Source organism: Salvelinus namaycush, chromosome 20 (genome assembly GCF_016432855.1).
Source record: "Salvelinus namaycush isolate Seneca chromosome 20, SaNama_1.0, whole genome shotgun sequence".
In the NCBI taxonomy this organism is placed as follows: domain Eukaryota; kingdom Metazoa; phylum Chordata; class Actinopteri; order Salmoniformes; family Salmonidae; genus Salvelinus; species Salvelinus namaycush.
In genome coordinates this window covers 6,256,285-6,283,099 of record NC_052326.1, presented here as the reverse complement: position 1 = coordinate 6,283,099, position 26,815 = coordinate 6,256,285, and the positions used below count along the sequence as shown (strand labels likewise).

The 26,815-nt window shown below is 41.2% G+C and overlaps 1 protein-coding gene across 1 annotated transcript; it reads left to right on the top strand.

The window, feature by feature from the left end:
* LOC120064992 (charged multivesicular body protein 4b) lies at positions 1–26,259 on the top strand. The gene is made up of 5 exons (XM_039015615.1): positions 1–326; positions 17,064–17,241; positions 22,902–23,016; positions 23,297–23,426; positions 23,732–26,259. Exons 1-5 carry the CDS (start codon positions 143–145, stop codon positions 23,794–23,796), a joined length of 672 nt encoding a protein of 223 aa, XP_038871543.1. The 5' UTR covers positions 1–142; the 3' UTR covers positions 23,797–26,259.
* Positions 26,260–26,815: the final 556 nt, after the last annotated feature.

Sequence of the window (26,815 nt, the reverse complement as noted above, 5' to 3'; positions counted from 1 at the left end):
CCTGGTTGGAAAGAGGAAGAAGAAATAACAACAGCAGCTCTGCTGGGCGAGTGACAGCGAGAGAGAAGATACGAGACTAGTCGAGTCCTGTTAATTGCTATAGAATTTGTAGTATCAGTTGCTGTTGTTATTCAGCGCAAATATGTCTTTGTTGGGGAAGTTATTTGGCGCTGGAGGTAAAGGTGGGAAATCGGCTAGCCCTCAGGAGGCGATCCAGCGACTTCGAGACACTGAGGAAATGTTGACGAAGAAACAGGAATTTTTGGAGAAAAAGATTGACCAGGAACTCATCACTGCGAAGAAGAATGGCACAAAAAATAAAAGAGGTGAGAAATACTGTTTTATCATGCCATGTTCAACTACTATCTTAAACACGGACCCTCCCGACTAGTTCAAATGAACGTTGTATTTGCACAGAGCTTCCTATACTATGGTAATTTCAACCGGGAAACTCGGAGCTGGTGTTTCTAAAACGAGTTTCCAAGACGGAAATGTCCTAGTTCCGACTAGCACGTGAACGCGGTATGATTAGCTAACTGGCTAGTTTTTTATCCAACAACTTTACAGGAAGAACGAAGTACCACAGCCACAAAGTAAATAGGCAATATCGTACAAATGTAATGGATTTAGCTAACTTCAAGCAAAGACAGTATAGTGGGGGTAGGTAACCCTAGTCCAAGAGTTCCACAGGCACTTAATGTTTTTGATTTAACCAAGCTGGAAGCTTTTTATTGAACCTTTCTTTAACTAGGGTAGTCAGTTAAGAACAAATTCTTATTTTACAATGACGGCCTAACCCGGACGACGCTGGGCCAATTGTGCGCCACCCTATGGGACTCCAGATCACGGCCGGTTGTGATACAGCCTGGGATCGAATCAGGGTCTGTAGTGATGCCTCTAGCACTGACATGCAGTGCCTTAGACCGACCGCTGCGCCACTTGGGACCAGGAATGTTGATTTTTTTTTAATCGATCGCTGAACTGATCAATTAGCTCAGCGGCGCCTAGTCGGACCAAATCCTGCAGTACCTGCGACGCTCCAGCAACTGTGTTGCCAACCCCTGCAATACAGTATCAAGATATGCAGAAACTGCTTCTCCAATAGAAATGGTCGTCACTAGATACCACAGCCACAAAGTCAGAAGGCCTGCCTACTCAACCAATCTGTTCAAGGAGTATGATGACGTTTATTTTGGCTTGCCGTTCGCGTTAAACGACCAATCAGATGAGGCAGTGTGATGACGTGTGTGCAGGGGAAGAGGAGAGACATTTTATCTAGTGATCATCAATGATTTGGTTATTAGGTATAATTAAACTAACCGTTCCAAATGCAAAGTGGTAATCAGATGCCTTATTCAAACTCAGCTTGCAATCTTATGATGTTTGCCCTCACTCCTAGTTACTTGTCTTAACCCAAAATATGTTTAGGCCTACTCAAATAGCTGCATTGTTTTTTTAAATGGCATGTAGACAAACAAATTGACATCTTGATTTTTATTTTCAAAATCCACAAGTAATCCACATGTAAAACAAAGGTTACGTATGTAACCACGGTTACATGAGCTTTATGGATCACTCCAATATATTGGTATCACTCTGCGGCGGAGGGATACATCCGAGGTGAGGATTTACAGATTTACTCCTGTGTACACCTGTGTCATGGCTGGGGTCCGCCCCTATATATAGACCCCATGGCCGTGACACACGTTCTCTACATAATTTTTGAGGCGCCTCTAGCACCGTAGAGGATTGGAGTGATCCATATAGCTCACGTAACCTTTCACTTTATTGGAACACTCCAATATATTGGTATACCCGTACCAGATTAGTCGGTGCTAGAGGGACCTGGCCAGCCGGCAGCGAAGTCCCAGCGCAGGACCGAGACGCAGGGGCCATGTGGAATGTGAATCCCATCACAGTCCCCAGAAGGGGAAGCGACACCCAGGACTGCTGAACCAACCGCATTGGGAGGCGCCACATTTACCCGATAGTACCTAGCAAAGGTGCAAGAGGAAGCCCAGCTGGCCGCAGCACAGATCTCAGTGGGGGGCACTCCTCTCAGTAGAGCCCAGGACGCAGCCACACCTCGTGTTGAATGTGCCACTACAGATCCCAGCACTGGCATGCCAGCCAGGCGGTATGCTGTCGTAATCGTGTCCACGATCCAGTGAGAGAGCCTCTGCTTTGATAGCCCAGCCCCCAGGACTCTCTCACCACAGCAGACAAAGAGCTGGTGTGTTGTTCTCACTGACCGTGTCCACTCCACGTAGGCAGCCAGTGCCCTCGCCGGGCACAGCATACCAGAGGGAGGCCCAGTCTCCCCGCCACTGCCGGGGGGTCATAAGTAGACAGGATAAAAGGGATGTTCACATGCCTGTCTGACAGAACCTTCGGGAGGAATGAAGGGTTGGGACAGAGAGATGTACTCCTTCCACCAGGGTCCATCCGGTAGCACTCAGAACTTCCCGAAAAGGCATGGAGCTCACCCACCCTCTTCATGGAAGTAATCGCTACCAAGAAAGCCACCTTCATAGAGAGGTGTATCAGGGAGGCAGACTCCAACGGTTCGAAAGGCGGCTTTGCCAAAGCTGCCAAGACCACATCCAGATCCCAACTCGCCATTGAGCGGGTCCTAGCTGGACGCAGGCGAAGAACCCCCTTCATAAACCTGGAGACCAGGGGATGGAACCCCACTGGCCTGTCCATCCACCCCACATGGCAGACAGATTTAGCGGCCAAATACCCTCAGTTTTGAGGCTGCTAAGCCCTCATCCAAGCGAGACTGCAGGTATTGGAGGACATACTGCACCCCGCATGACTCAAGCACCACCACAGTACCAGTGTACCAAGAGCAGAACAACCGCCAGCACAACTGGTATGCTGCGGTTGTAGCCGGTGCCCTTGCGCTCTGCATGGTGTTCATTCACTGAGGCGGTGTGGCCTCTGATGCCACAGAGTTCCCCCGGCCTCAGGGGAAGTTGCCAAGGTGTCCCAGACAACAGCGACAGGAGAAGGCTGAACTAGGGTCGTCTGGGCCAGTATGGGGCCACCAGAAGCAGACGATGCTCTGCCATCCTGGACCTGTCCAGCACAGCCTGGAACAGTGGAAAAGGGGGCAATGCGTTAAGCTCCAACTACTTCGCAGACAGAGTTCAGTGTGTCAAATCGGAGGGCCTGTTGTCCGGACCTCTGGCAGTCACTATGGTGGTGCCACAGGGTTCAATTCTCGGGCTGACTCTTTTTTTTTTCTCTGGATACATCAATGATGTCGCACTTGCTGCTGGTGATCCACCTCTACGCAGACGACACCATTCTGTATACTTCTGGCCCTTCTTTGGACACTGTGTTAACTAACCTCCAGACGAGCTTCAATGCCATACAACACTCCTTCCGTGGCCTCCAACTGCTCTTAAATGCAAGTAATACTAAATGCATGCTCTTCAACCGATCGCTGCCCACACCTGCCTGCCCGTCCTGCATCACTACTCTGGATGGTTCTGACTTAGAATATGTGGACAACTACAAATACCTAGGTGTCTGGTTAGACTGTAAACTCTCTTTCCAGACACACATTAACCTCTAATTCCTCCCAATCCCGAATCCGGGAGCACCCCCATCATTAAAAAAGCTGACTAGCATAGCCTAGCATAGCGTCACAAGTAAATACTAGCGTCTAAATATCATTAAATCACAAGTCCAAGACACCAGATGAAAGATACACATCTTGTGAATCCAGCCATCATTTCTGATTTTTAAAATGTTTTACAGGGAAGACACAATATGTAAATCTATTAGCTAACCACGTTAGCAAAAGACACCACTTTTTTTACTCCACCATTTTTTTACTGCATCAGTAGCTATCACAAATTCGACCAAATAAAGATATAAATTGTCACTAACCAAGAAACAACTTCATCAGATGACAGTCTGATAACATATTTATTGTATAGCATATGTTTTGTTAGAAAAATGTGCATATTTCAGGTATAAATCATAGTTTACCATTGCAGCCACCATCACAACTCTCACCAAAGCAACTAGAATAACTACAGAGACCAACGTGAATTACCTAAATACTCATCATAAAACATTTCTGAAAAATACACAGCGTACAGCAAATGAAAGACAAAGATCTTGTGAATCCAGCCAATATTTCAGATTTTTTAAGTGTTTTACAGCGAAAACACAATATAGCATTATATTAGCTTACCACAATAGCCAGAAACACAACACCATTTACCAGCAGCAAAGGTTAGCGATCGTAACAAGCAAGCAAAAGATATATAATTTTTGACTAACCTTCATAAAATTCTTCAGATGACAGTCCTGTAACATCATATTACACAATGCATATAGGGTTTGTTCGAAAATGTGCATATGTAGCGGCACAAATCGTGGTTATGCAATGTGAGTAGTGGCCAAACTTCAAGCAATCTGTCCGGCGCCATCTTGGAGAGGCACCTAATCTAATCATTAACTATTCATAAACTTGACAAAAAAATACAGGTTGGACAGCAAATGAAAGATACATTAGTTCTTAATGCAACCGCTGTGTTAGATTTTTAAAATTAACGTTACTGCGCATACAGCGTGCGCTAAAGCGAGACCGCACCGAAATTCATGGCGGAATTATTGTTTAACATTTGTCAACATAAATACGAATTAACAGCATAAAGACTTCTTACTATTTGACGAGCTTCCATCAGAATCTTGGGCAAGGTGTCCTTTCTCCAGAACAATCGTCTTTTGGTTGAAAGATGTCCTCTTCTCCTGTAGATATAGCAGCTAACGCTAGCTATGTGCCGGAGAGGTGTCCAACTCGTGATAGCGCGTGACAAAGAATATCCAGAAAATCTCAATAAACTAATATAAACTGCTATAAGTCGGTTTAAATGAACTACCTTATGGAGTTTTTAAGACAAAAATCTAATTAAATCAGAGCCGGAGATATAGAACTGCTAAAACGAAAGCTTTTCAGGACGCCATTGTGATGTCCCTCCTGCGCCAGGCGCCCCGTTGAAAAGAACGGACCTTCCGTTCCACGGGCTTTTATAGTGCCCCAGATGGTGCAATCCACTCCATTTAAATTCTCACCGCTTACTGACATCTAGAGGAAGGCGTATGCAGTGCATGTAGCCCCATAGCTTACATGGGAATTTATAAACTGACCCCAGAACAGAGACCTCGATTTCAGAAATCTCACTCCTTGACAGGAAGTGTGCTGCAGAATGAGTTCTGTTTCACTCAGAGAAATAATTCAAACGGTTTTAGAAACTAGAGAGTGTTTTCTATCCAATAGGAATAATAATATGCATATTGTACGAGCAAGAATTGAGTACGAGGCAGTTTAATTTGGGAACTAATTTTTACAAAGTCGAAATGACGCCCCCCTATTGACTTAAGCATCTCCAATCCATATTGAAATCTAGAATCGGCTTCCTATTTCACAACAAAGTATCCTTCACTCATGCTGCCAAATATACCCTCGTAAAACTGACTATCCTGCCGATCCTTGACTTCGGCAATGTCATTTACAAATTAGCCTCCAACACTCTACTTGAGTTGGATGCAGTCTATCACAGTGTCATCCGTTTTGTCACCAAAGCCCCATATAGTACCCACCACTGCGACCTGTATGCTCTCGTTGGCTGGCCCTCGCTTCATATTCGTTGCCAAACCCACTGGCTCCAGGTCATCTATAAGTCTTTGCTAGGTAAAGCCCCGCCTTATCTCAGCTGACTGGTCACCATAGCAGCACCCGCCCGTAGCACGTGCTCCAGCAGGTATATTTCACTGGTCACCCCCAAAGCCAATTCATCCTTTGGCTGCCTTTCCTTCCAGTTCTCTGCTGCCAATGACTGGAACTAATTGAAAAAATCACTGAAGCTTGAGACTCATATCTCCCTCACTAACTTTAAGCATCAGCTGTCAGAGCAGCTTACCAATCATTGCACCTGTACACAGCAGATCTGTAAATATCCCACCCAACTACCTCATCCCCAGATATTTTTTTGTTTTCTCCTTTGCACCCCAGTATCTCTACTTGCACATTCATATTCTGCACATCCATCCTTCCAATGTTTAATTGCTTTAATTTAAATTGGAATTATTTTGCCACTATGGCCTATTTATTGCCTTACCTCCCTAATCTTACTACATTTGCACACACTGTATATAGATTGTTCTGTTGTGTTATTGACTGTACATTTTTTTTTATCCCATAACTCTGTGTTTGTCGCACTGCTTTGCTTTATCTTGGCCAGGTCGCAGTTGTAAATGAGAACTCGTTCTCAACTGGCCTACCTGGTTAATTTGGTGAAGGTGAAATAAAAAAAATAAAGTTACCTGATGTGAAAAAGAGTTCCATGTAGTCATGGCCTATGTGTCTAAGAGAGGAGTGATAAGATCTTTAAAGCCTAAACAGTGGACACTAGATTTCTGCCTAGCTAGGTTTTTTGTGCCCTAAGAATAAGGATAATTTGACAGGGCATGGTAAGCATTCGACAGGGATGCTGGCCCATGTTGACTCCAATGCTTCCCACAGTTGTGTCAAGGGCTGCTTGATGTCCTTTCGGTGGTGGACCATTCTTGATACACACGGGAAACTGTTGAGCATAGAAAAAACAGCAGCTTTGCAGTTCTTGACACACTCAAACCGGTGTGCCTGGCCCCTTCTTACTACCATACCCTGTTCAAAGGTACTCCAATATGTTGTCTTGCCCATTCACCCTCTGAATTGCACACATACACAATCCACGTCTCAATAGTCTCAAGGCTTAAAAATCATTCTTTAACCTGTCTCCTCACCTTCATCTACACTGATTTGAAATGGATTTAACAAGTGACATCAATAAGGGATCATAGTTTTCACCTGGATTTACCTGGTCAGTCTGTCATGGAAAGAACCGGTGTTTCTAATGTTTTGTACACTCAGACCAATATTATTTATATACACTATCTGTTAAAACGTGTAATATTAATCTGTATGCAGACGGCACTCAAGTCAGGTCCATAAGTATTTGGACAGTGACACAATTTGCCTCATTTTGGCTCTGTAAGCCACCACAATGGTATTGAAAGGAAACTATCAAGATGTGCTTTAAGTGTCGACTTTCATCTTTAATGTAAGGGTTTTGTCAAAATTATTGTATGAACCGTTTAAGAATTACAACCATTTTTATACATAGCCCCCCAATTTTAGGGGCTCAAAAGTAATTGGACAAACTAACAATCATAAATTAAATTGTTTTGATACTTGGTTGCAAATTCTTTGCAGTCAATGACTGCCTGAAGTCTGGAACCCATAGACATCACCAGATGCTGGGTTTCCTCCATGTTGATGCTGTGCCAGGCCTTTACTGTAGCTGTCTTCAGTTCCTGCTTGTTCGTTGGCCGTTTTGCCTTCATTCCACTTCATTCCACTTCTTTGCCTTAAAGTATTGGGTTGCTTTCGCAGTATGCTTCGGGTCATTGTCCATCTGCAATGTGAAGCGCCGTCCAATGAGTTTTGAAGCATTTGGCTGAATCTGAGCAGATAATATGGCCCTAAGCACTTCAGAATTCATCCTGCTGCTTTTGTCAGCAGTCACATCATCAATAAATACAAGGGAACCAGTTCCACTGGCAGCCATACATGCCCACACCATAACACTACCTCCACCGTGCTTCACAGATGTGGTTGTATACTTCAGATCATGAGCAGTTCCTTCCCTTCTCCATACTCTTCTCTTCCCATCATTCTGGTACAAGTTGATCTTTGTCTCGTCTGTCCATAGGCTTTTAAAGATGTTTTTTGGCAAACTCTAATCTGGTCTTGCTGTTTTTGAGGCTTACCAATGGTTTACATCTTGTGGTAAAACCTCTGTATTTACTCTGGTCAAGTCGTCTCTTGATTGTTGGCTTTGACACAGATACGCCTACCTTCTGGATGGTGTTCCTGCTCTGGCCAACTGTTGTGAAGGGGTTTTTCTTCTCCATGGAAATAATTATTCTGTCATCCACCACAGTTGTTTTCCGTGGTCATTTGGTTTTCCTGAGCTCACCAGTGTGTTCTTTCTTTTTAAGAATGTACCAAATAGTTGATTTGGCCACACCTAATGTTTCTGCTATCTTTCTGATGGGTTTGTTTTAATTTTTTCAGCCTAATGATGGCTTGCTTCACTGGCAGTGACCGCTCTTTGGACTTCATATTGAGGGTTATCAGCAACAGGTTCCAAATGCAAATGCCACACTTGAAATCAACTCTAGACCTTTTATCTGCTTACTTGTAAATTAACTAATGAGGGAATAACACACACCTGGCCATGGAACAGCTGAGCAGCCAATTGTCCAATTACTTTTGGTCCCTTAAAAAGGGGGGGACCACATATTAAAAAGTGCTGTAATTCCTACACCGTTCACCTGATTTGGATGTAAATACTCTCAAATTAAAGCATCATATTCATTATTTGTGGTTGACCAAGTTATTATTTTAGCTGTCTATGTCCAAATATTTATGGACCTGACTGTATGATGCCATGGCCCCAACTGTTGACCAAGCTATGTTAGAGCTACAATCTGACCTTGTTGCCTACCAGAAAACACTGGTTTGTTTAAAACTTGTACTTAATGCGGTCAAGACTATATACATGTTGTTTTCTAATTCTCCCAAACATTTTTCAGATGGACTACATATTTATTAATTGGATGGTTCTCACATCGATCGGGTCCCCGCCGATAAATATCTGGGCATTTGTATGGACTAATATTATTATTTTTTTTCTCTCTAAATAGCGGGAAGCAGATTGCACAGTCAACTTTCCTGCCAGTTCTTGACTATGGTGATGCCATTTACCAGATTGCAGCAGCCACTACTCTTAAACCTTTGAATGCCTTCTACCATAGCGCCATTTGTTTTCTCACAGGTGACAGTTTAAATACTCGCCACTGCATCCTGTATCAAAAGGTTGGCTGGTCCTCATTGAAGTCCCGTAGACCACTTAATTATTCCCTTTTTGTTTACAAGGCTCCACTTCACGAGCTTCAAACGTATCTAACTTCGTTGTGAAAGTATAAAAACATGAGATGCTAAACACATTCACAGGGTTGGTTAACTCTTGAGGTTCCTCAGGTCTCCACTGAACTAGGTAAATCCGCTTTTAGTTTTAATGCACCTCATTGCTGGAACCAACTAGAAAATACATTACAATTGGATGTTCTGGTGCCGTTTGGGCAATTTTAAAGTATTGATTTGGGACCTTTGTACTGAGGAATGTAACGTTTTTTTTCTTGAATATTTGTGTTGTGCTGTATTTTAGTTTGTTTTACATTGTATCTGATTTAAGATTTTGTCTTTTGAATTGTATATGCAGGGCTCCCTTGTGAAAGAGACCCTGGTCTCAATGGTGACTCCCGGTTTAAATGAAAGGTAAAATAAATAAACCTGTGTAGTAATTTAAAGCTGCAATATGTAACTTTTTGGCAGCCTGACCAAATTCACATAGACATTTTAGTTATAGATCTGTTTTGTATTTGCATCTTTTACTTTCGGTTTTGTACACCAGCTTCAAACAGCTGAAAATACAATATTTTTGGTTATTGAAAATATATTTCACAGTGGTTTTAGATGGTACAATCATTCTCTACACTCAGCTTGATTGTTTTGTCACATAAACTGAAATTAGGCGAACTATTAGGATTTTAGCAACCAGGAAATAGTTGAGCGATTTCTGCATAGTGCATCTTTAACCTTTTTTTTGTTTTTAGAAAATTGTTTCTCGCTGAAATGAAAGAGATGTTCCTTATGTTTCCACAACTGTATAGCAAGTGATGCGTTTTAACGTTCAGAATGAGCGATTTGGGCTCTTAACAAAACTCCCCCAGCCAGAATATACTATCCTCAATAGGCGCTATTTAGCGATTGCACTTGCACTAGTTAGAAACTTCCTTCAAACCGCATGCAGTGACATAAAAATGTATCTGACTCTGGGGAAGTAGTAAACGGGCCTCATTACCAAAATCCCGAAGTATCGCTTCAAAACCAGGAAAGCAGATAATGTGGGCGACGTTTATTATAGCCCTGACGTCCACCTTTTTGGTATTTTTTTAACCAGTTTCCGTCTCTGTACAAAAGCATGTTCTTCAAGCTGTGGAAGATGGCAGAATATTTAATAATAACTGATTGGACTTACATGGCACATTTCTAGACACTCAAGGCTCTTAACAGTGTAAGGGGAAACTTCCATTGTTAGTACTGCAACATTATTCAAATTAAATGAATGTTGTAAAAGTGTATATTATAAATTACAGTGATCTGTCTTTGAACTTACTGCCGCCTTGTTCATTTAGGCAGAATATTTATCTTTGGCTTTTGTTTGTCGGGTGTCTTTCTCATGGTGGCAAAATACGTCTTTGTGCCCACAACTTGAAAGAAAACACCATTGAATGGGAGACTTTTAAACTCAGTTGGGAGAGTTTCTTCCTGCCAACGGCTGTGCATCTGTTGAACGTCAAGAATAAGATATATTTCCATTTGAAATGACTATTCGCCCTTTAGCCCAAAACCTTTGTGCTTTCTTAATGTTATGTACTTTCTTGTTTCTGAATTTATTTAGTTATTTGTTCATCAAACTTGAGAGAACCCAAGGCGGCATACGCATCATCACACACCCTCATCTGATTGGTCAGGTAGGCGGGCCTTCTGAGCCGGTCTACCATCACACTCCAGAGGTGTGGACTCAAGTCACATGACTTGGACTCTATTCTGACTCGAGTCACATGATGATTTGAGACTCGACTTGATAGAGAAGAGACTTGACTTGGAGCCTCCGGACTTGACTTTGACTTGAGACTAATGACTTGAAATGATCTGGCCCTGTTTTGTAACATTTTGTGGCGAAGAGTCCGTGGATTACTCTCCATGCAGCCAGAGACGGTAGCCGCAACATTGCTCTTACAAAAAAATAAAAAATGTGCAACAGATTGGCTAGTGAAATGCACACTCTGCTCTCTGACAGGACCAGTATAGTGTCAATCAACACAGTTCGGGTGAGCTAGCAAACAGATTGATGTGTTTTTTTCTTTTGGTGCAGCTATAGGATTGGGGGCAGCGCAAGGTCAAATTGTAGGGAAAGAGGATTGCCATAATAAATAAATATGCAGCTCCAAAAAAAAAATATATTAAGAATATTAATTGTTTACTTTGCAAGCTCACCAGCAATGGGGCAAAACATTACTAGCATAGGCCTACTGGTCTTTTAGTATCTCAGAATTGCTTGAAATGTATCATTTCCTTATGAAGTTTGCATTTGGAATTTGTTGTTAAAATGAATTATTACTGTGGCGAAGACGCACCATAGGCATGCCTCCCTGCTTGCACTCTCCAAACTCCCGCCAGTAGAGAGCGCTGTGTTCTCTTGTTGAAATGCTTGCTGTTGCTTTCTTTCACACATTTAAATGCAAATTGTGGCAAATCTACACTGTGACTGTACAACACATGTTCTTCCCATGATATAAACTGACCAGGTGAAGCTATGATCCCTTATTGATGTCACCTGTTAAATCCACTTCAATCAGTGTAGATGAAGAGGAGGAGACAGGTTAAAGAAGGATTTTTAAGCCTTGAGACAATTGAGACACTCAGGTTGAATGGGCAAGACAAAATATTGAAGTGTTTTAGGTTTTGACAAACAGAGGTGAAAACTAACGGACAACTAGTCAAAGCTCAAACCAAGTTTATTTACCCACTGGGTCAAACAGCTGAAAAGACATAGACATGTTTCCACCAGTACAAGTATTTATACCCTCCTATTAGATGAGTCTCCTCCTTGTACATCTCTGTTGCTAGGCAGAAACGTAGGTGGTGGGTGTGTGTGTAATAGAACTGTTCCTTGTCACTTCATCTGATATGACCTCGGCCCACATTCCTCACTCCTCCCTAATCCACGGCTATCAAACCTTATCAGTGACTGAAACCAGACTGTTACCCTTTGGCCCTCTCCATAGGATCCATGAGATTTGACAATAACATTATACATGTAAAGTAGTTCAAGTATAGTAACATGAATAAGTATATATTTCAAGCTAGAATCCAACAAGTGCCTTTGAACAGGGTATGGTAGTAGGTGCCAGGCACACCGGTTTGAGTGTGTCAAGAACTGCAATGCTGCTGGGTTTTTCACGCTCAACAGTTTCCCGTGTGTATCAAGACTGGTCCACCTCCCAAAGGACATACAGCCAACTTGACACAACTGTGGAACGCATTGGAGTCAACATGGGCCAGCATCCCTATGGAACACGACGAATTGAGGCTGTTCTGTGGGCAAAAGCGGGTGTAACTCAATATTAGTAAGCTGATTCTAATGTTTTGTACACTTTGTGTATATTCCATCTAATCCTACAATAATTGCTAGCGTTTTCATCATTCCCTCTCCGTAACCTCGTTCCCCTGCACATCTACTCGGTACTGGTACGCCATGTATATAGCTAAGTTATCATTTTTCATTGTGTATTTATTACTTTTGTTATTACTTTTTTATTATTTCTAAAAAACAAATCTCTATACATTGTTGTTAGTCTACACCTGTTTACGAAGCATGTGACAAATTGATTTGATTTGACATTTATTGCAACACTTACACCGTACCCCAACCGGCCACGCGCCATCGTGCGCAAATGTATTTTGTCCCCACACACCAAACGCAATCACGACACACAGGTTAAAATATCAAAACAAACTCTGAACCAATTACATTAATTTGGGTACAGGTCGTCGAAAAGCATAAAAATGTATGGCAATTTAGCTAGCTAGCTTGCAGTTGCTAGCTAATTTGTCCTATTTAGCTAGCTTGCTGTTGCTAGCTAATTTGTCCTGGGATATAAACGTTGAGTTGTTATTTTACCTGAAATGCACAAGGTCCTCTACTCCGACAATTAATCTACACATAAAACAGTCAACCGAATCGTTTCTAGTCATCTCTCCTCCTTCCAGGCTTTTTCTTCTTTGGACTTTATATGGCGATTGACATCTAACTTTCATACTTACAACGATGAACGACCGAACTCAGTTCATCTTTCAATCACCCATGTGGGTATAACCAATGAGGAGATGGCACGTGGGTATCTGCTTCTATAAACCAATGAGATGGGAGAGGCAGGACTTGCACCGCGTTCAGCGTCACAAATCGAACTGACTTCTATTTTAGCTCTTGGCAACGCAGACGCTCATTGGCGCAATAATTGAGTAACATGTATGTTTAAATTTATTTTGCAACGCTCGCGCACGAGACGCAAGCCCTGTGGTCAGCATGTTAGACATTTCTGTTTCATGTTTGATGCAATACATTTTCATTTAGCCTAGCATTTCTTACCCTCTGAGTGGGCACAATGTTTATTGTGCACATGAACGTTCGCAAGACTCATGAGGTAGAAGTTTTGTTCATTTAATTTAATGTATGGATTCCTTTGTTCATACTTCCCGGGTTATATCGGAGTGCTGTGTCTGTGTCCTATGTCTCTGTCATTCTGGTTGTGCGTAATATGAGCGTGCAAGCCTCAGTGCGCATAGAAATAGGCTGTGGCCTTGGAGTCAGTACCTTGAATAAGAGAGGAACGATTGTTCCATGTATTAATGTTGATGTAATTAATAATCACTAAGTCTGATTAAGACAAATGTACCAATGTATATGGACATTTCCTTTTACATTGTAGAATCAGTGTATTGGTTGTGATTGGGTAATTGTATGGTCCTGGCAGAGGCTAATTGTATGGTCCTGGCAGAGGCTAAGTGCTTATGTACCTGTTTGACAGATTCAATTTGGTTTCTCAAGGGGACACTGTGCAGTCTTGCCCTCTACCTGTGTCTGTTCAAATAGGACAGGTTAAGCCTAATACAGAGGCTATTTATTTTGAGATATTGCACGTGTATATTTGGAAAATCAACTTTCATCATTGGATTACCAAGACAAGTAAGTAAGTAAATCTACACAATGAGCATGTCAACCTGCATTGCTTTCTGCTGATTTCATGCAGAATGCAGGTCCCTATTTTACAATCACAGAATCAAAATGTGTTGAGGACAAAATAATGAAAAGGGCTGTAGGGTAGCCTCAAAAAATATTTGTTGTTGAACAAGTCATTGCATGTATATATTATTTTTTTTTTTACTTGACTTGAGAGAACTTGTGACTCGACTTCCTCTTAAGAATGCATGATTTACTTGACTCAAGGCTCGACCTGTCCTACTTGGGACTCGACTTGAGACTCGGACCATGTGACTTGAGACTTGCTTGTGACTTGAATAATAGTGACTTGGTCTCACCTCTGCCTAAAGGTATTATGTACTAGGGTTGGGCGATGTCAACCTTTGTCCTATCGTGATTATGCTACAATTGGACGCATAATCATGACGGAAGATAATGTTGTTGAAAGCCTGTGCAGAGGCTATGTTGAGGCAAGTCTTCCTTTCTGGTGGGACCGGCTTCAGTATGGAACAGGTGTGTCTGTGTAGTGTGCACGTAAAGGAAAGTGAGGGAGAGGCATGCCACTCATGCTGCAGCGGGGGAGGGAACAGTGTCAGAAAAAGTACCCAATTGTCATACTTGAGTAAAAGTAAAGATACCTTAATAGAAAATGACTCAAGTAAAAGTGAAAGTTACCCAGTAAAATACTACTTGAGTAAAAGTATTTGGTTTTACATATACTTAAGTATCAAAAGTATAAATATTTTCAAATTCCTTATATTAAGCAAATCAGACCGCACCATTTTCTTGTTTTTTAAATTTATGGATAGCCAGGGCACACCAAAACTAAGACATAATTTACAAGCGAAGCATTTGTGTTTAGTGAGTCTGCCAGATCAGAGGCAGTAGAGATGACCAGGGATGTTCTCTTGATGTGTGTGAATTGTACCATTTTCCTGTCCTGCTAAGCCTTTAAAAATGTAACTACTACTTCTGGGTGTCAAGAAAAATGTATGGATTAAAACGTACATTTTCATTAGGAATGTAGTGATGTAAAAGTTGTACAAAATATAAATAGTAAAGTACAGATTACCCCAAAAAACTACTTAAGTAGTACTTTCAATAATTTCTTTTACACCACTTGGATGGAGCTGTGTGTGTGTGTGTGTGTGTGTGTGTGTGTGTGTGTGTGTGTGTGAGAGAGAGAGAGATGGACAGGAGAGGGAGAGACGCAGTAGCCAACTAAACCATGCCAATTTAATGTTATGTATCATCCCATTTGACAATGACTGTCCTGACCACATCAAATCCGAGTAACCTAGAGAAGCTAGCTGAGCTAACGTAGCTAGCCATCTAGCTAGCGAGCAAATGTTTTATTCCTGAATTTTAATCCCATTTTGCATTGAGCTCTGACTTCACTTTCTACACATGGAACTCATTTTGACAGTAGTGCCTCTCTGATTGGCTGACAAAAACAACAAGCTACACGTGAAGGCTACCGGTCTTCCGACATTAGAGAGAGAAACAATCTATAGTACCAGTCCAAAAGTTTGGACAAACCTTTTCATTCAAGGCTTTTTCTTTATTTTAACTTTTTTCTACATTGTTGAATAATAGCGAAGACATTAAAACTATGAAATAACACATGGAATCATGTAATAACAAAAAAAGTGTTAAACAAATCAAAATATATTTTAGATTCTTCAATGTAGCCACCCTTTGCCTTGATAACCGCTTTGCACACTCTTGGCATTCTCTCAACCAGCTTCATGAAGTAGTCACCTGGAATGCATTTCAATGAACAAGTATGCCTTGTTTTAAAGTTCATTTGTGGAATTTCTTTCCTTAATGCGTTTGAGCCAATTAGTTGTGTTGTGACAAGGTAGGGGTGGTATACAGAAGATAGCCCTATTTGGTAAAAGACAGAGTCCATATTATGGCAAGAACAGCTCAAATAAGCAAAGAGAAACGACAGTCCATCATTACTTTAAGAAATGTCAATCAATTTCAAGAACTTTGAGAGTTTCTTCAAGTGCAGTTGCAAAAACCATCAAGCGCTATGATGAAACTGGCTCTCGTGAGGACCGCCACAGGAAAGGAGGATAATTTCATTAGTTACCAGCCTCAGATTGCAGCCCAAATAAATGCTTCACAGAGTTCAAGGAACACACTATCTCAACATACACTGTTCAGTGGAAACTGCGTGAATCAGGCCTTCATGGTCGAATTGCTCCATTGAAACCACTACTAAAGGACACCAATAATAAGAAGAGACTTGCTTGGGCCAAGGAACACGACCAATGGACATTAGACCGGTGGAAATCTGTACATTGGTGGTTCCCACCGTGTATGGAGGAGGAGGTGTGGGTGTGCTTTACTGGTGACAATGTGATTTATTTAGAATTCAAGGCACACTTAACCAGCATGGCTACCACAACATTCTGTAGCGATACGCCATCCCATCTGGTTTTGGTTTAGTGGGACTCATTTGTTTTTCAACAGGACAATGACCCAAAACAGGCTGTGTAAGGGCTATTTGACCAAGAAGGAGAGTGATGGAGTGCTGTATCAGATGACCTGGCCTCCACAATCACCCGAAAGTGTGTGGCACTTTGAAGAATCTCAAATATTAAATATATTGTGATTTTTTTTTTTTAACACTTTGTTTTACTACATGATTCCATATGTGTTATTTCCTAGTTTTGATGTCTTCACTATTATTGTACAATGTAGAAAATAGTAACGAATAAAGAAACTCTTGAATGAGTAGGTGTGTCCAAACTTTTGACTAGTACTATATATATTGTTGAGTTTAGTCAGCTATTTGAACCATGTCTGAAATGAGTTCTAGGGAGGTTCAAGGTAAGATGTGATCCAGAAATCTACAAGCTGCGCAGTTAAAGCATCTTATCACGCCTAAGATACTTCAGATAATGTCTCATCTCAATTAAATACCTATTGTAAGCCTATACAAGGTCTCCCAGTGAATACAGAGTTAAACGAATCAAATGAGCAGCGTTATATTTTGTATTTCCTCTCGCAGAGCTATAGGCTTATGCTGCTCCATTAGTATTCCCACCCCACATATCCTCTCACAGTCTCTCCTTCCTCTCCTCTTGCATCCAGCTGCTCTGCAGGCATTAAAGCGGAAGAAGCGGTACGAGAAGCAGCTGGGCCAGATCGATGGCACGCTGTCCACCATCGAGTTCCAGAGGGAGGCGCTAGAGAACGCCAACACCAACACCGAAGTGCTGAAGAACATGGGCTTTGCTGCCAAGGCCATGAAGGCGGCCCATGAAAACATGTAAGGGCCACCGCCACTTCTGTTTCACAAATGCTCCATAAAAGACACACACAGACACACACACCTCCAAGAATGCAACAGAGTGCCTCTGTTGACCCAGGCCCACATTGTTCTACTTCATATTTGTTTAGTAAAAAGTACGAGGTGATGCACCCACAAATGTTTGTAGAGGTGTTGACTAACAGAGTAAACTATGAAAAGAAAGTCACACACTATATACAGTGCATTTGGAAAGTACTCTGACCCCTTGACCTTTTCCACATTTTGTTACGTTACAAGCTTATTATAAAATTGATTAAATCTACACACTCATCAATCTACACACAATACCTCATAATGACAAGTCAATAAAAAACGGAAATATCAAATCAAACTTTATTTGTCACATGCGCCGAATACAACAAGTGTAGTAGACCTTACCGTGAAATGCTTACTTACAAGCCCTTAACCAACAGTGCAGTTCAAGAAGAGTTAAAAAAAGATTTACAAAATAAACTAAAGTAAAAAATAAATAAATAAAGTAACACAATAAAATAAAAGTAACGAGGTTATATACAGGGGGTATCGGTACCGAGTCAATGTGCGGGGGTACAGGTTATTCGAGGTAATTTGTACATGTAGGTAGGGATGAAGTGACTATGCATAGATAAATAACAGTGAGTAGCAGCAGTGTACAAAACAAATGGTGGGGGGGTGTCAATGTAAATAGTCTGGTGGCCATTTGGTTAATTGTTCAGCCATCTTATGGCTTGGGGGTAGAAGCTTTTAAGGAGCCTTTTGGTCCTAGACTCGACGCTCCGGTACCGCTGGCCGTGCGGTAGCAAAGAGAACAGTCTATGACTGGAGTCTTTGACCATTTTTTGGGCCATCCTCTGACACTGCCTATTATATAGGTCCTGGATGGCAGGAAGCTTGGCCCCAGTGATGTACTGGGCCGTACGCACTACCCTCTGTAGTGCCATACAGTTGCTGAGCAGTTGCCATACTAGGCGGTGATGCAACTGGTCAGGATGCTCTCGATGGTGCAGCTGTAGAACTTTGAGGATCTGGGGACCCATGCCAAATATTTTCAGTCTCCTGAGGGGACAAAGGTGTTGTCGTGCTCTCTTAACAACTGTCTTGGTGTGTTTGGATCATGATAGTTTGTTGGTGATGTGGACACCAAGGAACTTGAAGCTCTCGACCCACTACAGCCCCGTCGCTGTTAATGGGGGCCTGTTCGGCCCGCCTTTTCCTGTAGTCCACGATCATCTCCTTTGTCTTGATCACGTTGAGGGAGAGGTTGTTGTCCTGGCACCACACTGCCAGGTATCTGACCTCCTGCCTATAGGCTGTCTCATCGTTGTCGGTGATCAGGCCTACCACTGTTGTGTCGTCAGTAAACTTAATGATGGTGTTGGAGTCGTGTTTGGCTACATGGTTGTGGGTGAAGAGGGAGTACAGGAGGGGACTAAGTACACACCTCTGAAGGGCCCCAGTGTTGAGAATCAGTGTGGCAGACGTGTTGTTGCCTAACCTTACCACCTGGGGGTGGCCTGTCAGGACGTCCAGGATCAGTTGCAGAGGGAGGTGTTTAGTAGTGATGAGATTTGTGGGCACTATGGTGTTGAACGCTGAGCTGTAGTCAATGAACAGCATTCTCACATAGGTGTTACTTTTGTCCAGGTGGGAAAGGGCAGTGTGAAGTGCGATTGAGTTTGCATCATCTGTGGATCTGTTGGGGCGGTATGCGAATTGGAGTGGGTCTAGGATATCCAGGAGGATGCTATTGATGTGATCCATGACCAGCCTTTCAATGCACTTCATGGCTACCAACTTGAGTGCTACAGGGCTATAATCATTTAGGCAGGTTACCTTCACTTCCTTGGGCACAGGGACTATGGTGGTCTGCTTGAAACATGTAGGTATTACAGACTCGGTCAGGGAGAGGTTGAAAATTTCACTTGCCAGTTGGTCCGGGCATGCTTTGTGTACACATCCTGGTAATCCGTCTGGCCTTGAGGCTTTGTGAATGTTGACCTGTTTGAAGGTCTTGCTCACATCGGCTACGGAGAGCATTATCACACAGTCGTCCAGAACAGCTGGTGCTCTCATGCATGCTTCAGTGTTGCTTGCCTCGAAGCGAGCATAAAAGGCATTTAGCTCGTCTGGTAGGCTCGCGTCACTGGCCAGCTCGTGTCTGGGTTTCCCTTTGTAGTCCGTAGAGATTAAAAGGTATGAACATTTTAATCTCACAATTATTGTGACCAAAATCATCACGGTTATCAGTATTATCGCGGTATTGTTAAAATGTTCTTGAAATGTTCAAACAAATAAAATTAGCAGCACTATGCACTTTCTGTGTGAAACATTAAAATAATAACAGTAACATTAAAGATGGCACCATGTGGCCATGAGGTAAGTTTCCCTAGTGCAGGTTTAAATGAACACAACCTTAAGTAAGCAAATCAAGTAAACAAACAACAAATAAAATGAGCAGCACTCACTTTGTAGTGAGGCACGGCAACCTTCATCAGCCTCAGAAAGCCTGCTCTCTCAACAATTTGAAATGGCATCATGTCCTTTGCAATGTAATATGAAAGGGCTGCAGTGAGGTCTTGAGCATTTTTTGATGTGGGTGCATAAGGAGCCTGCCTTTCACTGGGTTTGTCTGCTGCCCGCCCACTCTGTAAACAAGGGAATAGAAAATGTATTGTTATTGGTGGTGTTACATTATTATTATTATTATTATTATTCACACACACACAGTCTATCTTCTGTGTTGCATTTGAGTATATGCAATGACCCCATGCACAATTTACATAAATACAAATGAGTCTTAAGTAGACAGTGATAGTAATTGCAATGAGCCCAACAATTGACATAAATACAGGACTCTTGTATAGGAGTCTATAGTGTTCCTCCTGTTGGAACACTTTTATGACGAAGTCTAAATGAACAAAATATGTTGGTTGGGTGACTACACGACATAACGTGTTATTGTGTGTTATGGGCGAATAGTCTGCAGACACACGACGCATAGAACAGCAGCAGAACAACGTGTAGTGTTTTTACAAGAGAAGGGAACACTGAAAGCTTCAGTTTACATTATTGACAAGCTATTAGCAAGTTACAGACAAACCATGACATTTTCCCCCATTCTGAAGTCCCCGCATCATGCATTGAGCTAAAAGTTAACTTACCTTGCATTCGCTATAAAGTAGTGGGTGGTGGTCACGAAGATGACTCAAGAGATTTGAAGTGTTGCCCACTTTCACAATTGGTGGCTGACTAAATACTTTTTTGCCCCACTGTAAATCTTATGTAGTTTCTTGCAATATTCCTCTGACTTAAAATAATATTCCTCTGAAAATGTCTGGAGATTTGGTTAATTATAAATCCTAAATTAATCAGAAATGAACAGGGTCAGTTACACCATAAGAACCCCTTTTTCATGTCCTTATTACATGTAGTGCAACAACCCCAAACAATATTGAAATCACCATGGTCACAACCAATGTTCCCTCATTTTTTTCGACACTTAGAAAATGTCAGGTCTGCTGAGCGCAAACTTGAACGTGGTGAAAATTTGGTGCAACTTCCAGCGCGCGTTTACTGTGAACACTGAGGCTGTACCTACCCGCTTTAAGTTATAGTTTTAACAGGGCCACAGTAGGCTACTGTTGCTATTTGATCAGAATGTAGGCCTACCAGAGTGGCCTACCATCAAAAACAATGGAGAAAATGCATCCCATAACATTTTAACAAGGAAATAGCTGTTATATCATTCAGCCTACAGTAGCAGAAAATGTGTGGTGTTCAATGTAGGTCTACATTCCATGAGACTTTTGAAAAACAACAACATGCAGGGCTTGACATTAACCTGTTTATTCACTTGTCCTTCAGACAAGGTGACTGAAAATGTTGTTGGTTGATGCAAGAAACCACTTTAAAAAATAGAATGCATTATTATTCGCAAACCATTATTATAGAGAATCAGACAAATTATGCTACCCTCTGCCTATTGACTACTTAGTTTATTCAAGCCTGTCTCAAAATACAACACTGCCCTTTTAAGACAAAAAAAAGCTCTTTACCTGACTCGCTTTTCAAAGATGTCTGGAAATGTACTATTCCAGTCTCAACGTCAACAGTGAAGAGGCAACTCCGGGATGCTGGCCTTCTAGGCAGAGTTGCAAAGAAAAGTCATATCTCAGACTGGCCAATAAAAATAAAAGATTAAGATGGGCTAAAGAACACAGACACTGGACAGAGGAACTCTGCCTAGAAAGCCAGCATACCGGAGTCACCTCTTCACGGTTGACTTTGAGACTGGTGTTTTGTCAAAGTGTAAGAAAAATTTGAACATTTAAAAAATATGAAAAATAAGACTAATATATCTTGACTAGATAGGTATTCACCCCCTGAGACAATACATGTTAGAAAAACCTTTGGCAGCGATTACAGCAACACATATTTTTGTCTCTAAGAGCTTTGCACACCTTGGAAAGAAGACTGAACCAAGTTTTCCTCTATAATTTTGCCTGTACTTAGCTGTATTCTGTTTCTTTTTACCCTAAAAATCTCCGTAGTCTTTGCTGATGACAAGCATAACATTTGGAGAGTGGTATTCAGTGATGTGTTGTTTTGGATTTGCCTCAAACTTAATGCTTTGCATTCAGGACAATAGGTGAATTTCTTTCCCACATTCTTTGCCGCAGTATTACTTATGTGCCTTGTTGCAAACAGGATGCATGTTTTGGAATTTTTGTGTTCTGTACAGGCTTCCTACTTTTCACGCTGTTATTTAGGTTAGTATTGTGGAGTAACTACAATGTTGGTTTCTCATATCACAACACTTACACTCTGTTTTAAAATCACCATTGATCTCATGGTCAAATCCCTGAGCATGTTCCTTCCTCTCCGGCACCTGAGTTAGGAAGGACACCTGTAGTGACTGGGTGTATTGATACACCATCCAAAGCCTAATTAGTAACTTCACCATGCTCAAATGGATATTCAATGTCTGCTTTTTGAATTTTTACCAATCTACCAATCGATGCCCTTCTTTGTGAGGCATTGAAAAACCTCTCTGGTCTTTGGTTGAATCTGTGCTTGAAATTCAATAATTGATTGAGGGTTTACAGATAATTGTATGTGTGGGGTAGACATTCAAAAAAAACTATTATTGAGTCCATGCAACTTATGTTATGTGATTTGTTATATTAATTCTGAAAAATGTTCAAACAAAATTCCACTGACATTATGGGGTATTGTGTGTAGATCTGTGACAAACAATCTCAATTGAATCAGTTTCAAATTCAGGCTGTAACACAACATGTGGTCAAAATAAAGCGGTGTGAATACTTTCTGAATGCACTGTAGAGTATGTGACTCTTTTAATACTTTACATTTGTGACAGGCACTTTGCCTTATAAACAATGTGATAAAATGCTTACACCAATTTCTGCTGTAAGGTTGATTTTCATTTTCCATATCTCTATCCTAAATCTTTTCAATGTAAATGTTTGGGGAATTTCATCGTTGCAGCTCATGGTGTAGTAATGTCATACATGGCTGGTGCTAGAAAATCTTTCAGAATGCCACTGTTATTCTTTCCTGAATTTGCTATGAATGATGTCCGTTGCAAATTAAATGGTATTTTTTATTTTTGCCCACAGGGACATAGACAAAGTGGACGACTTAATGCAGGACATCACAGAGCAGCAGGAGCTGGCACAAGAAATCTCTGACGCTATTTCTAAACCCGTAGGGTTCGGAGAGGAATTTGATGACGTAAGCTAAAACTAAGAAGCTGAGTGTGCATGTCTCAATTTTCCCATACTGAAGGGTTAGTCATTGGTACGTCCCTCCCCTGAACCCTAACTTCAACCCTTAACCATTTTAAATGTCAACTTCAATGGGGTAGGGACATCCCAAAGATCACGGATAGCAAGGACTCATACCGAATCAGACTGCAGTCATCTACTATCGTTGTTGTTATTAAATGTATCCTTATCTTCTTTGGATATATAGACTTGTCTAGCCCTTAATGACGTTTTATTTGTTTGTTTAGGATGATCTCTTGGCAGAATTGGAAGAACTGGAACAAGAGGAACTAGACAAAAACCTGCTAGAAATCGCAAGCACAGAGAATGTACCGCTGCCAAATGTACCCTCTACATCTTTACCTGCAAGACCAGCAGGTAATGGATATATTGGCTTAGCCACTCAAGCTTTGCCTCCTTTAAAGCTAGCTAATATTGCTTAAGATCACTGGCAGGAATTTGATTTACCATTGCAATGCCTTTGTTTATAAAATACTGTCTGGAGATGGGGAGGGAGAGAGAGAAAATGTACACGATAATAATTTGGTGCGATACCCAACATGAAGCACTGAAAAGTCAATGTAATTGTCAGATATTGTAGCATATGCTACCTCAGTCTTTATTTATAGGCAGATTGAAAAATCTTACTTACTCTATTAAATGAATGTGGTTAATTCTTACAGTACAGAAGAAGCAAGAGGAAGACGTGGATGAAATGAAGGATTTGGAGGCATGGGCCGCCAACTAGCCACTGCTGTTACTCCATAGCTGCTATAGGTGGAAAAGAAAGACTATGGTTTAGTGTGATGTGTTTTCGTATTTGGGGAAGGAATAGGATAAACAGAGACTTAAAAAAAGAAAAGACTAAACATCAACTTGACAACCTTCCGCTTACTGTCAAGCTCAATCTCCTATAGAGGGGCAATGGCATGTTGTACCTTTCACCACCAAAAGCCCCAAATCTCTGTAGCAACCGAACAGAAAAGGCTCATTTAAAAATGTGTGTTTTTCTGTGCGTCCCTCACCTCGTTCTCTTCTGTAAAGCATTGTTGCATTTCCTCCTCTTAGCCCACAGAATATATTTTGAAGAGAAAGTATAAAAATGACTCCTCAACCTCCATGTAGAATTTCTAATACCTCATACCGTTAATGTGTAGTGCAACAAGATATTACAATATCCTGTATTAATTTTTGTTGTTTATGCACAATATCAGTGTCATGTGTTCAAATGGCAATCAGCTGTTCTTGAATCTGTTTGTAAAAATATGCACTTAAAATATACCTATTGTACTCGATATTTATTAATATCAATTTCCAGCGTGGAGAATTTGATTCCCATTTGCAGGGCTGTTGTGTTTAAATGAGCTTTTGGCTGGATTTATTGAACTATATCATGAGTATCCTTCCAGATACTCTGGCTTTCAAACAGGCAGATATCTCTGAGGAAAACTCCACATGGTGTCCTTGAAATTCTTCTCTGGGTGATGGTTCACACGTTTATGTATCTTTGAAGTGAATGAATCTAACCGAACCTACAACTAGTTACATTTTGCAAACACAATGACATTTCTCTTGAAATATGTTTGTACTCTATCTATTCTGGTTTGTGCAACTGAAGTGACTGTGTGAGTGACAGTATGCGCACCTCTGAGTGTGTTTGTTCATTTTCATCTTTAAGAGACATTAACAATAGAGGAAGTTTAAAAAGAATTGTTTATTAGGGTTTGGGCTTTTCAGAGTTATGTAATTTTTTTGTTTTTATGATATGCTGTTGTGTGTAGGAAGAGATAATTGATTGTATTTCAACTCTAGGCAGTCAGGTCTATTTAACATCATGGCTTTTCTGAGTTTGTGAACTTACCCCACTATTTTATAGTTCACCGTGGTGCTTCAGATGTTTTCAAATTAAAAATGTTCTCCCAAATCAATTTTTTCGGACTAAATTTAACTAATGTTGTGTGACCGCATTTGTTATGTCTGACATGTTCTGTGTGTTTGTACAAGGGGCTGTTTTTTGCCGTCTGGTTCTTGTTTTTGTTTGGTCTGTCTTCCTACCCTGCCTATCACAACTTGCCCTTGTTTTAATGGTATGCCTAAATTAAACCTTTTGACAAATTACGTGCTTTTTTTGTTTAATATTTAAATATTTTTACAAAGAATATCTGTGCATTCCTTTATCAAGTACTGTTGATCAGAGTTATGGCAAGAGCTTGTGATGAGATCTATACTATTGAGAGGGCCAAGGTTCATGTAATAGTGTAAGGTCAAGGGTTATGGTTGTGCAAGGGCTATTCTTAGGCCACAGTCATCTGCTGACAAAGTCTGAGATTATGTAGCATGTATAAAAAATCTATTTCAAAAATGGAAAAGATTCATACAATTTTTTGGGGAATGGCATGGAACTACAGTAGTACTGATGTTTTATTACCTTAACCTTATTTTCCCCAAATATAAAGAATTAGTTCAGTCTTCCAATGAGCTTGTGCACAGCCCTGTCAATAGCTTTGTTTGCATACCACTGTGTTGCTTGTGAAAAAAGCTCTGAGGCGGTGTCAGCTTTTTAAGCTCCATTTACTGTAATATACCTCAAGGTATCATTTTGGGTAGCACTTCCTTTGAAAGTTGCATACATGAAGCAGACATAAACCTTCATGAGTGTCATGTTGTGATAAGTGACATTCATAAGACCCTTCAATAAAGCATCCATGTCATTAGTTCTGTAGTTGCCATGGTGCACTAGTAGCAGCCTAAGCAAAGCGCTCCTGTAAATATGTTCATATACAATTATTTTAATCAGCTGTTTTGTTTTTGATGACTTAAGTTTTACTGGATATTTCTGGTGGTTTTGACACACAGATTTGCTGATGGACTGGCAGATCAACTATTTTTGGCTACAGATGTTTAACATTAAAAGTCTAAAAGTTTAATATTAATGGTAATTTAAATGGCTAGTTGAGGGACAAAGCTAGATCACATAAAATTATTTAATTGTATGCATAAAGGTGTCTGTTGTTTCAATATGCTTTGTGTTGTAGTCACGACAGACAAAGATATATAGTTAAGCATGTTGTCGACCAGCACATTAATAACGTAAGTAACAACTGGTAACATCAATATTGCTACATGTTCTCTTTTTTTTACAACAACAAAGGCAGACTCCATCTGACTTTGGCTTGTAGTACATGTCTGCAATAAACTGGAATGTGAACAATGTTTGTTTACTGTCTCTGACTGTCCATTAATTATTATTATTTTTACCTATACACAAATTCTTTCAGGTGTATAGGTCTTCGGATGACTCTACCAGACCTTGTGTGGGGAGTGTTGATTACATCAGGAGGTGCTTGACATGAGATGTTTGTATCTTCTTGTTGAGGTGCAGCGTTCACCTCTAGGTTGTGTTCAGCACCCTGCTGAGAGTCAGCTGGTGCTCTGTTTACTGACTCTGTGCCAGGCTCCTCAACAGTGGGGAAATCCTCCTCTATTTCTCTGCTCTTCCTCAGGTGTCTCCCATTCCTCCTGAAGACTTGTCCCTGTTCTGTCTTCACCTCATAGGACCTTTGCTCCACAGGTCTGACTACTGTGACCCTCTGCCACCACTGTTTCTGTCCTGTGAGTGGCTGAACTCACCCTGTCATCTCATTGCAGCTCTGTGAGATCCTTAGCAGAGGTGTCGTAGTACTTTGCCTGTTTCTGTTGTCTTTCTTTGAACTTCTCCAGGTGACAGTTTGCCATCCCCGTTCTCAGACGATTTTCACTCATTATAA

What these genes read in the sequence shown, in the direction of transcription:
- LOC120064992 (XM_039015615.1), top strand. Translation starts at nt 143, where the DNA reads ATGTCTTTGTTGGGGAAGTTATTTGGCGCTGGAGGTAAAGGTGGGAAA. An exon ending in AAGGCGGCCCATGAAAACAT is followed by an intron (nt 17,242 to 22,901) that starts GTAAGGGCCACC and finishes TTTTGCCCACAG; the next exon opens with GGACATAGACAAAGTGGACG. An exon ending in TCGGAGAGGAATTTGATGAC is followed by an intron (nt 23,017 to 23,296) that starts GTAAGCTAAAAC and finishes TTGTTTGTTTAG; the next exon opens with GATGATCTCTTGGCAGAATT.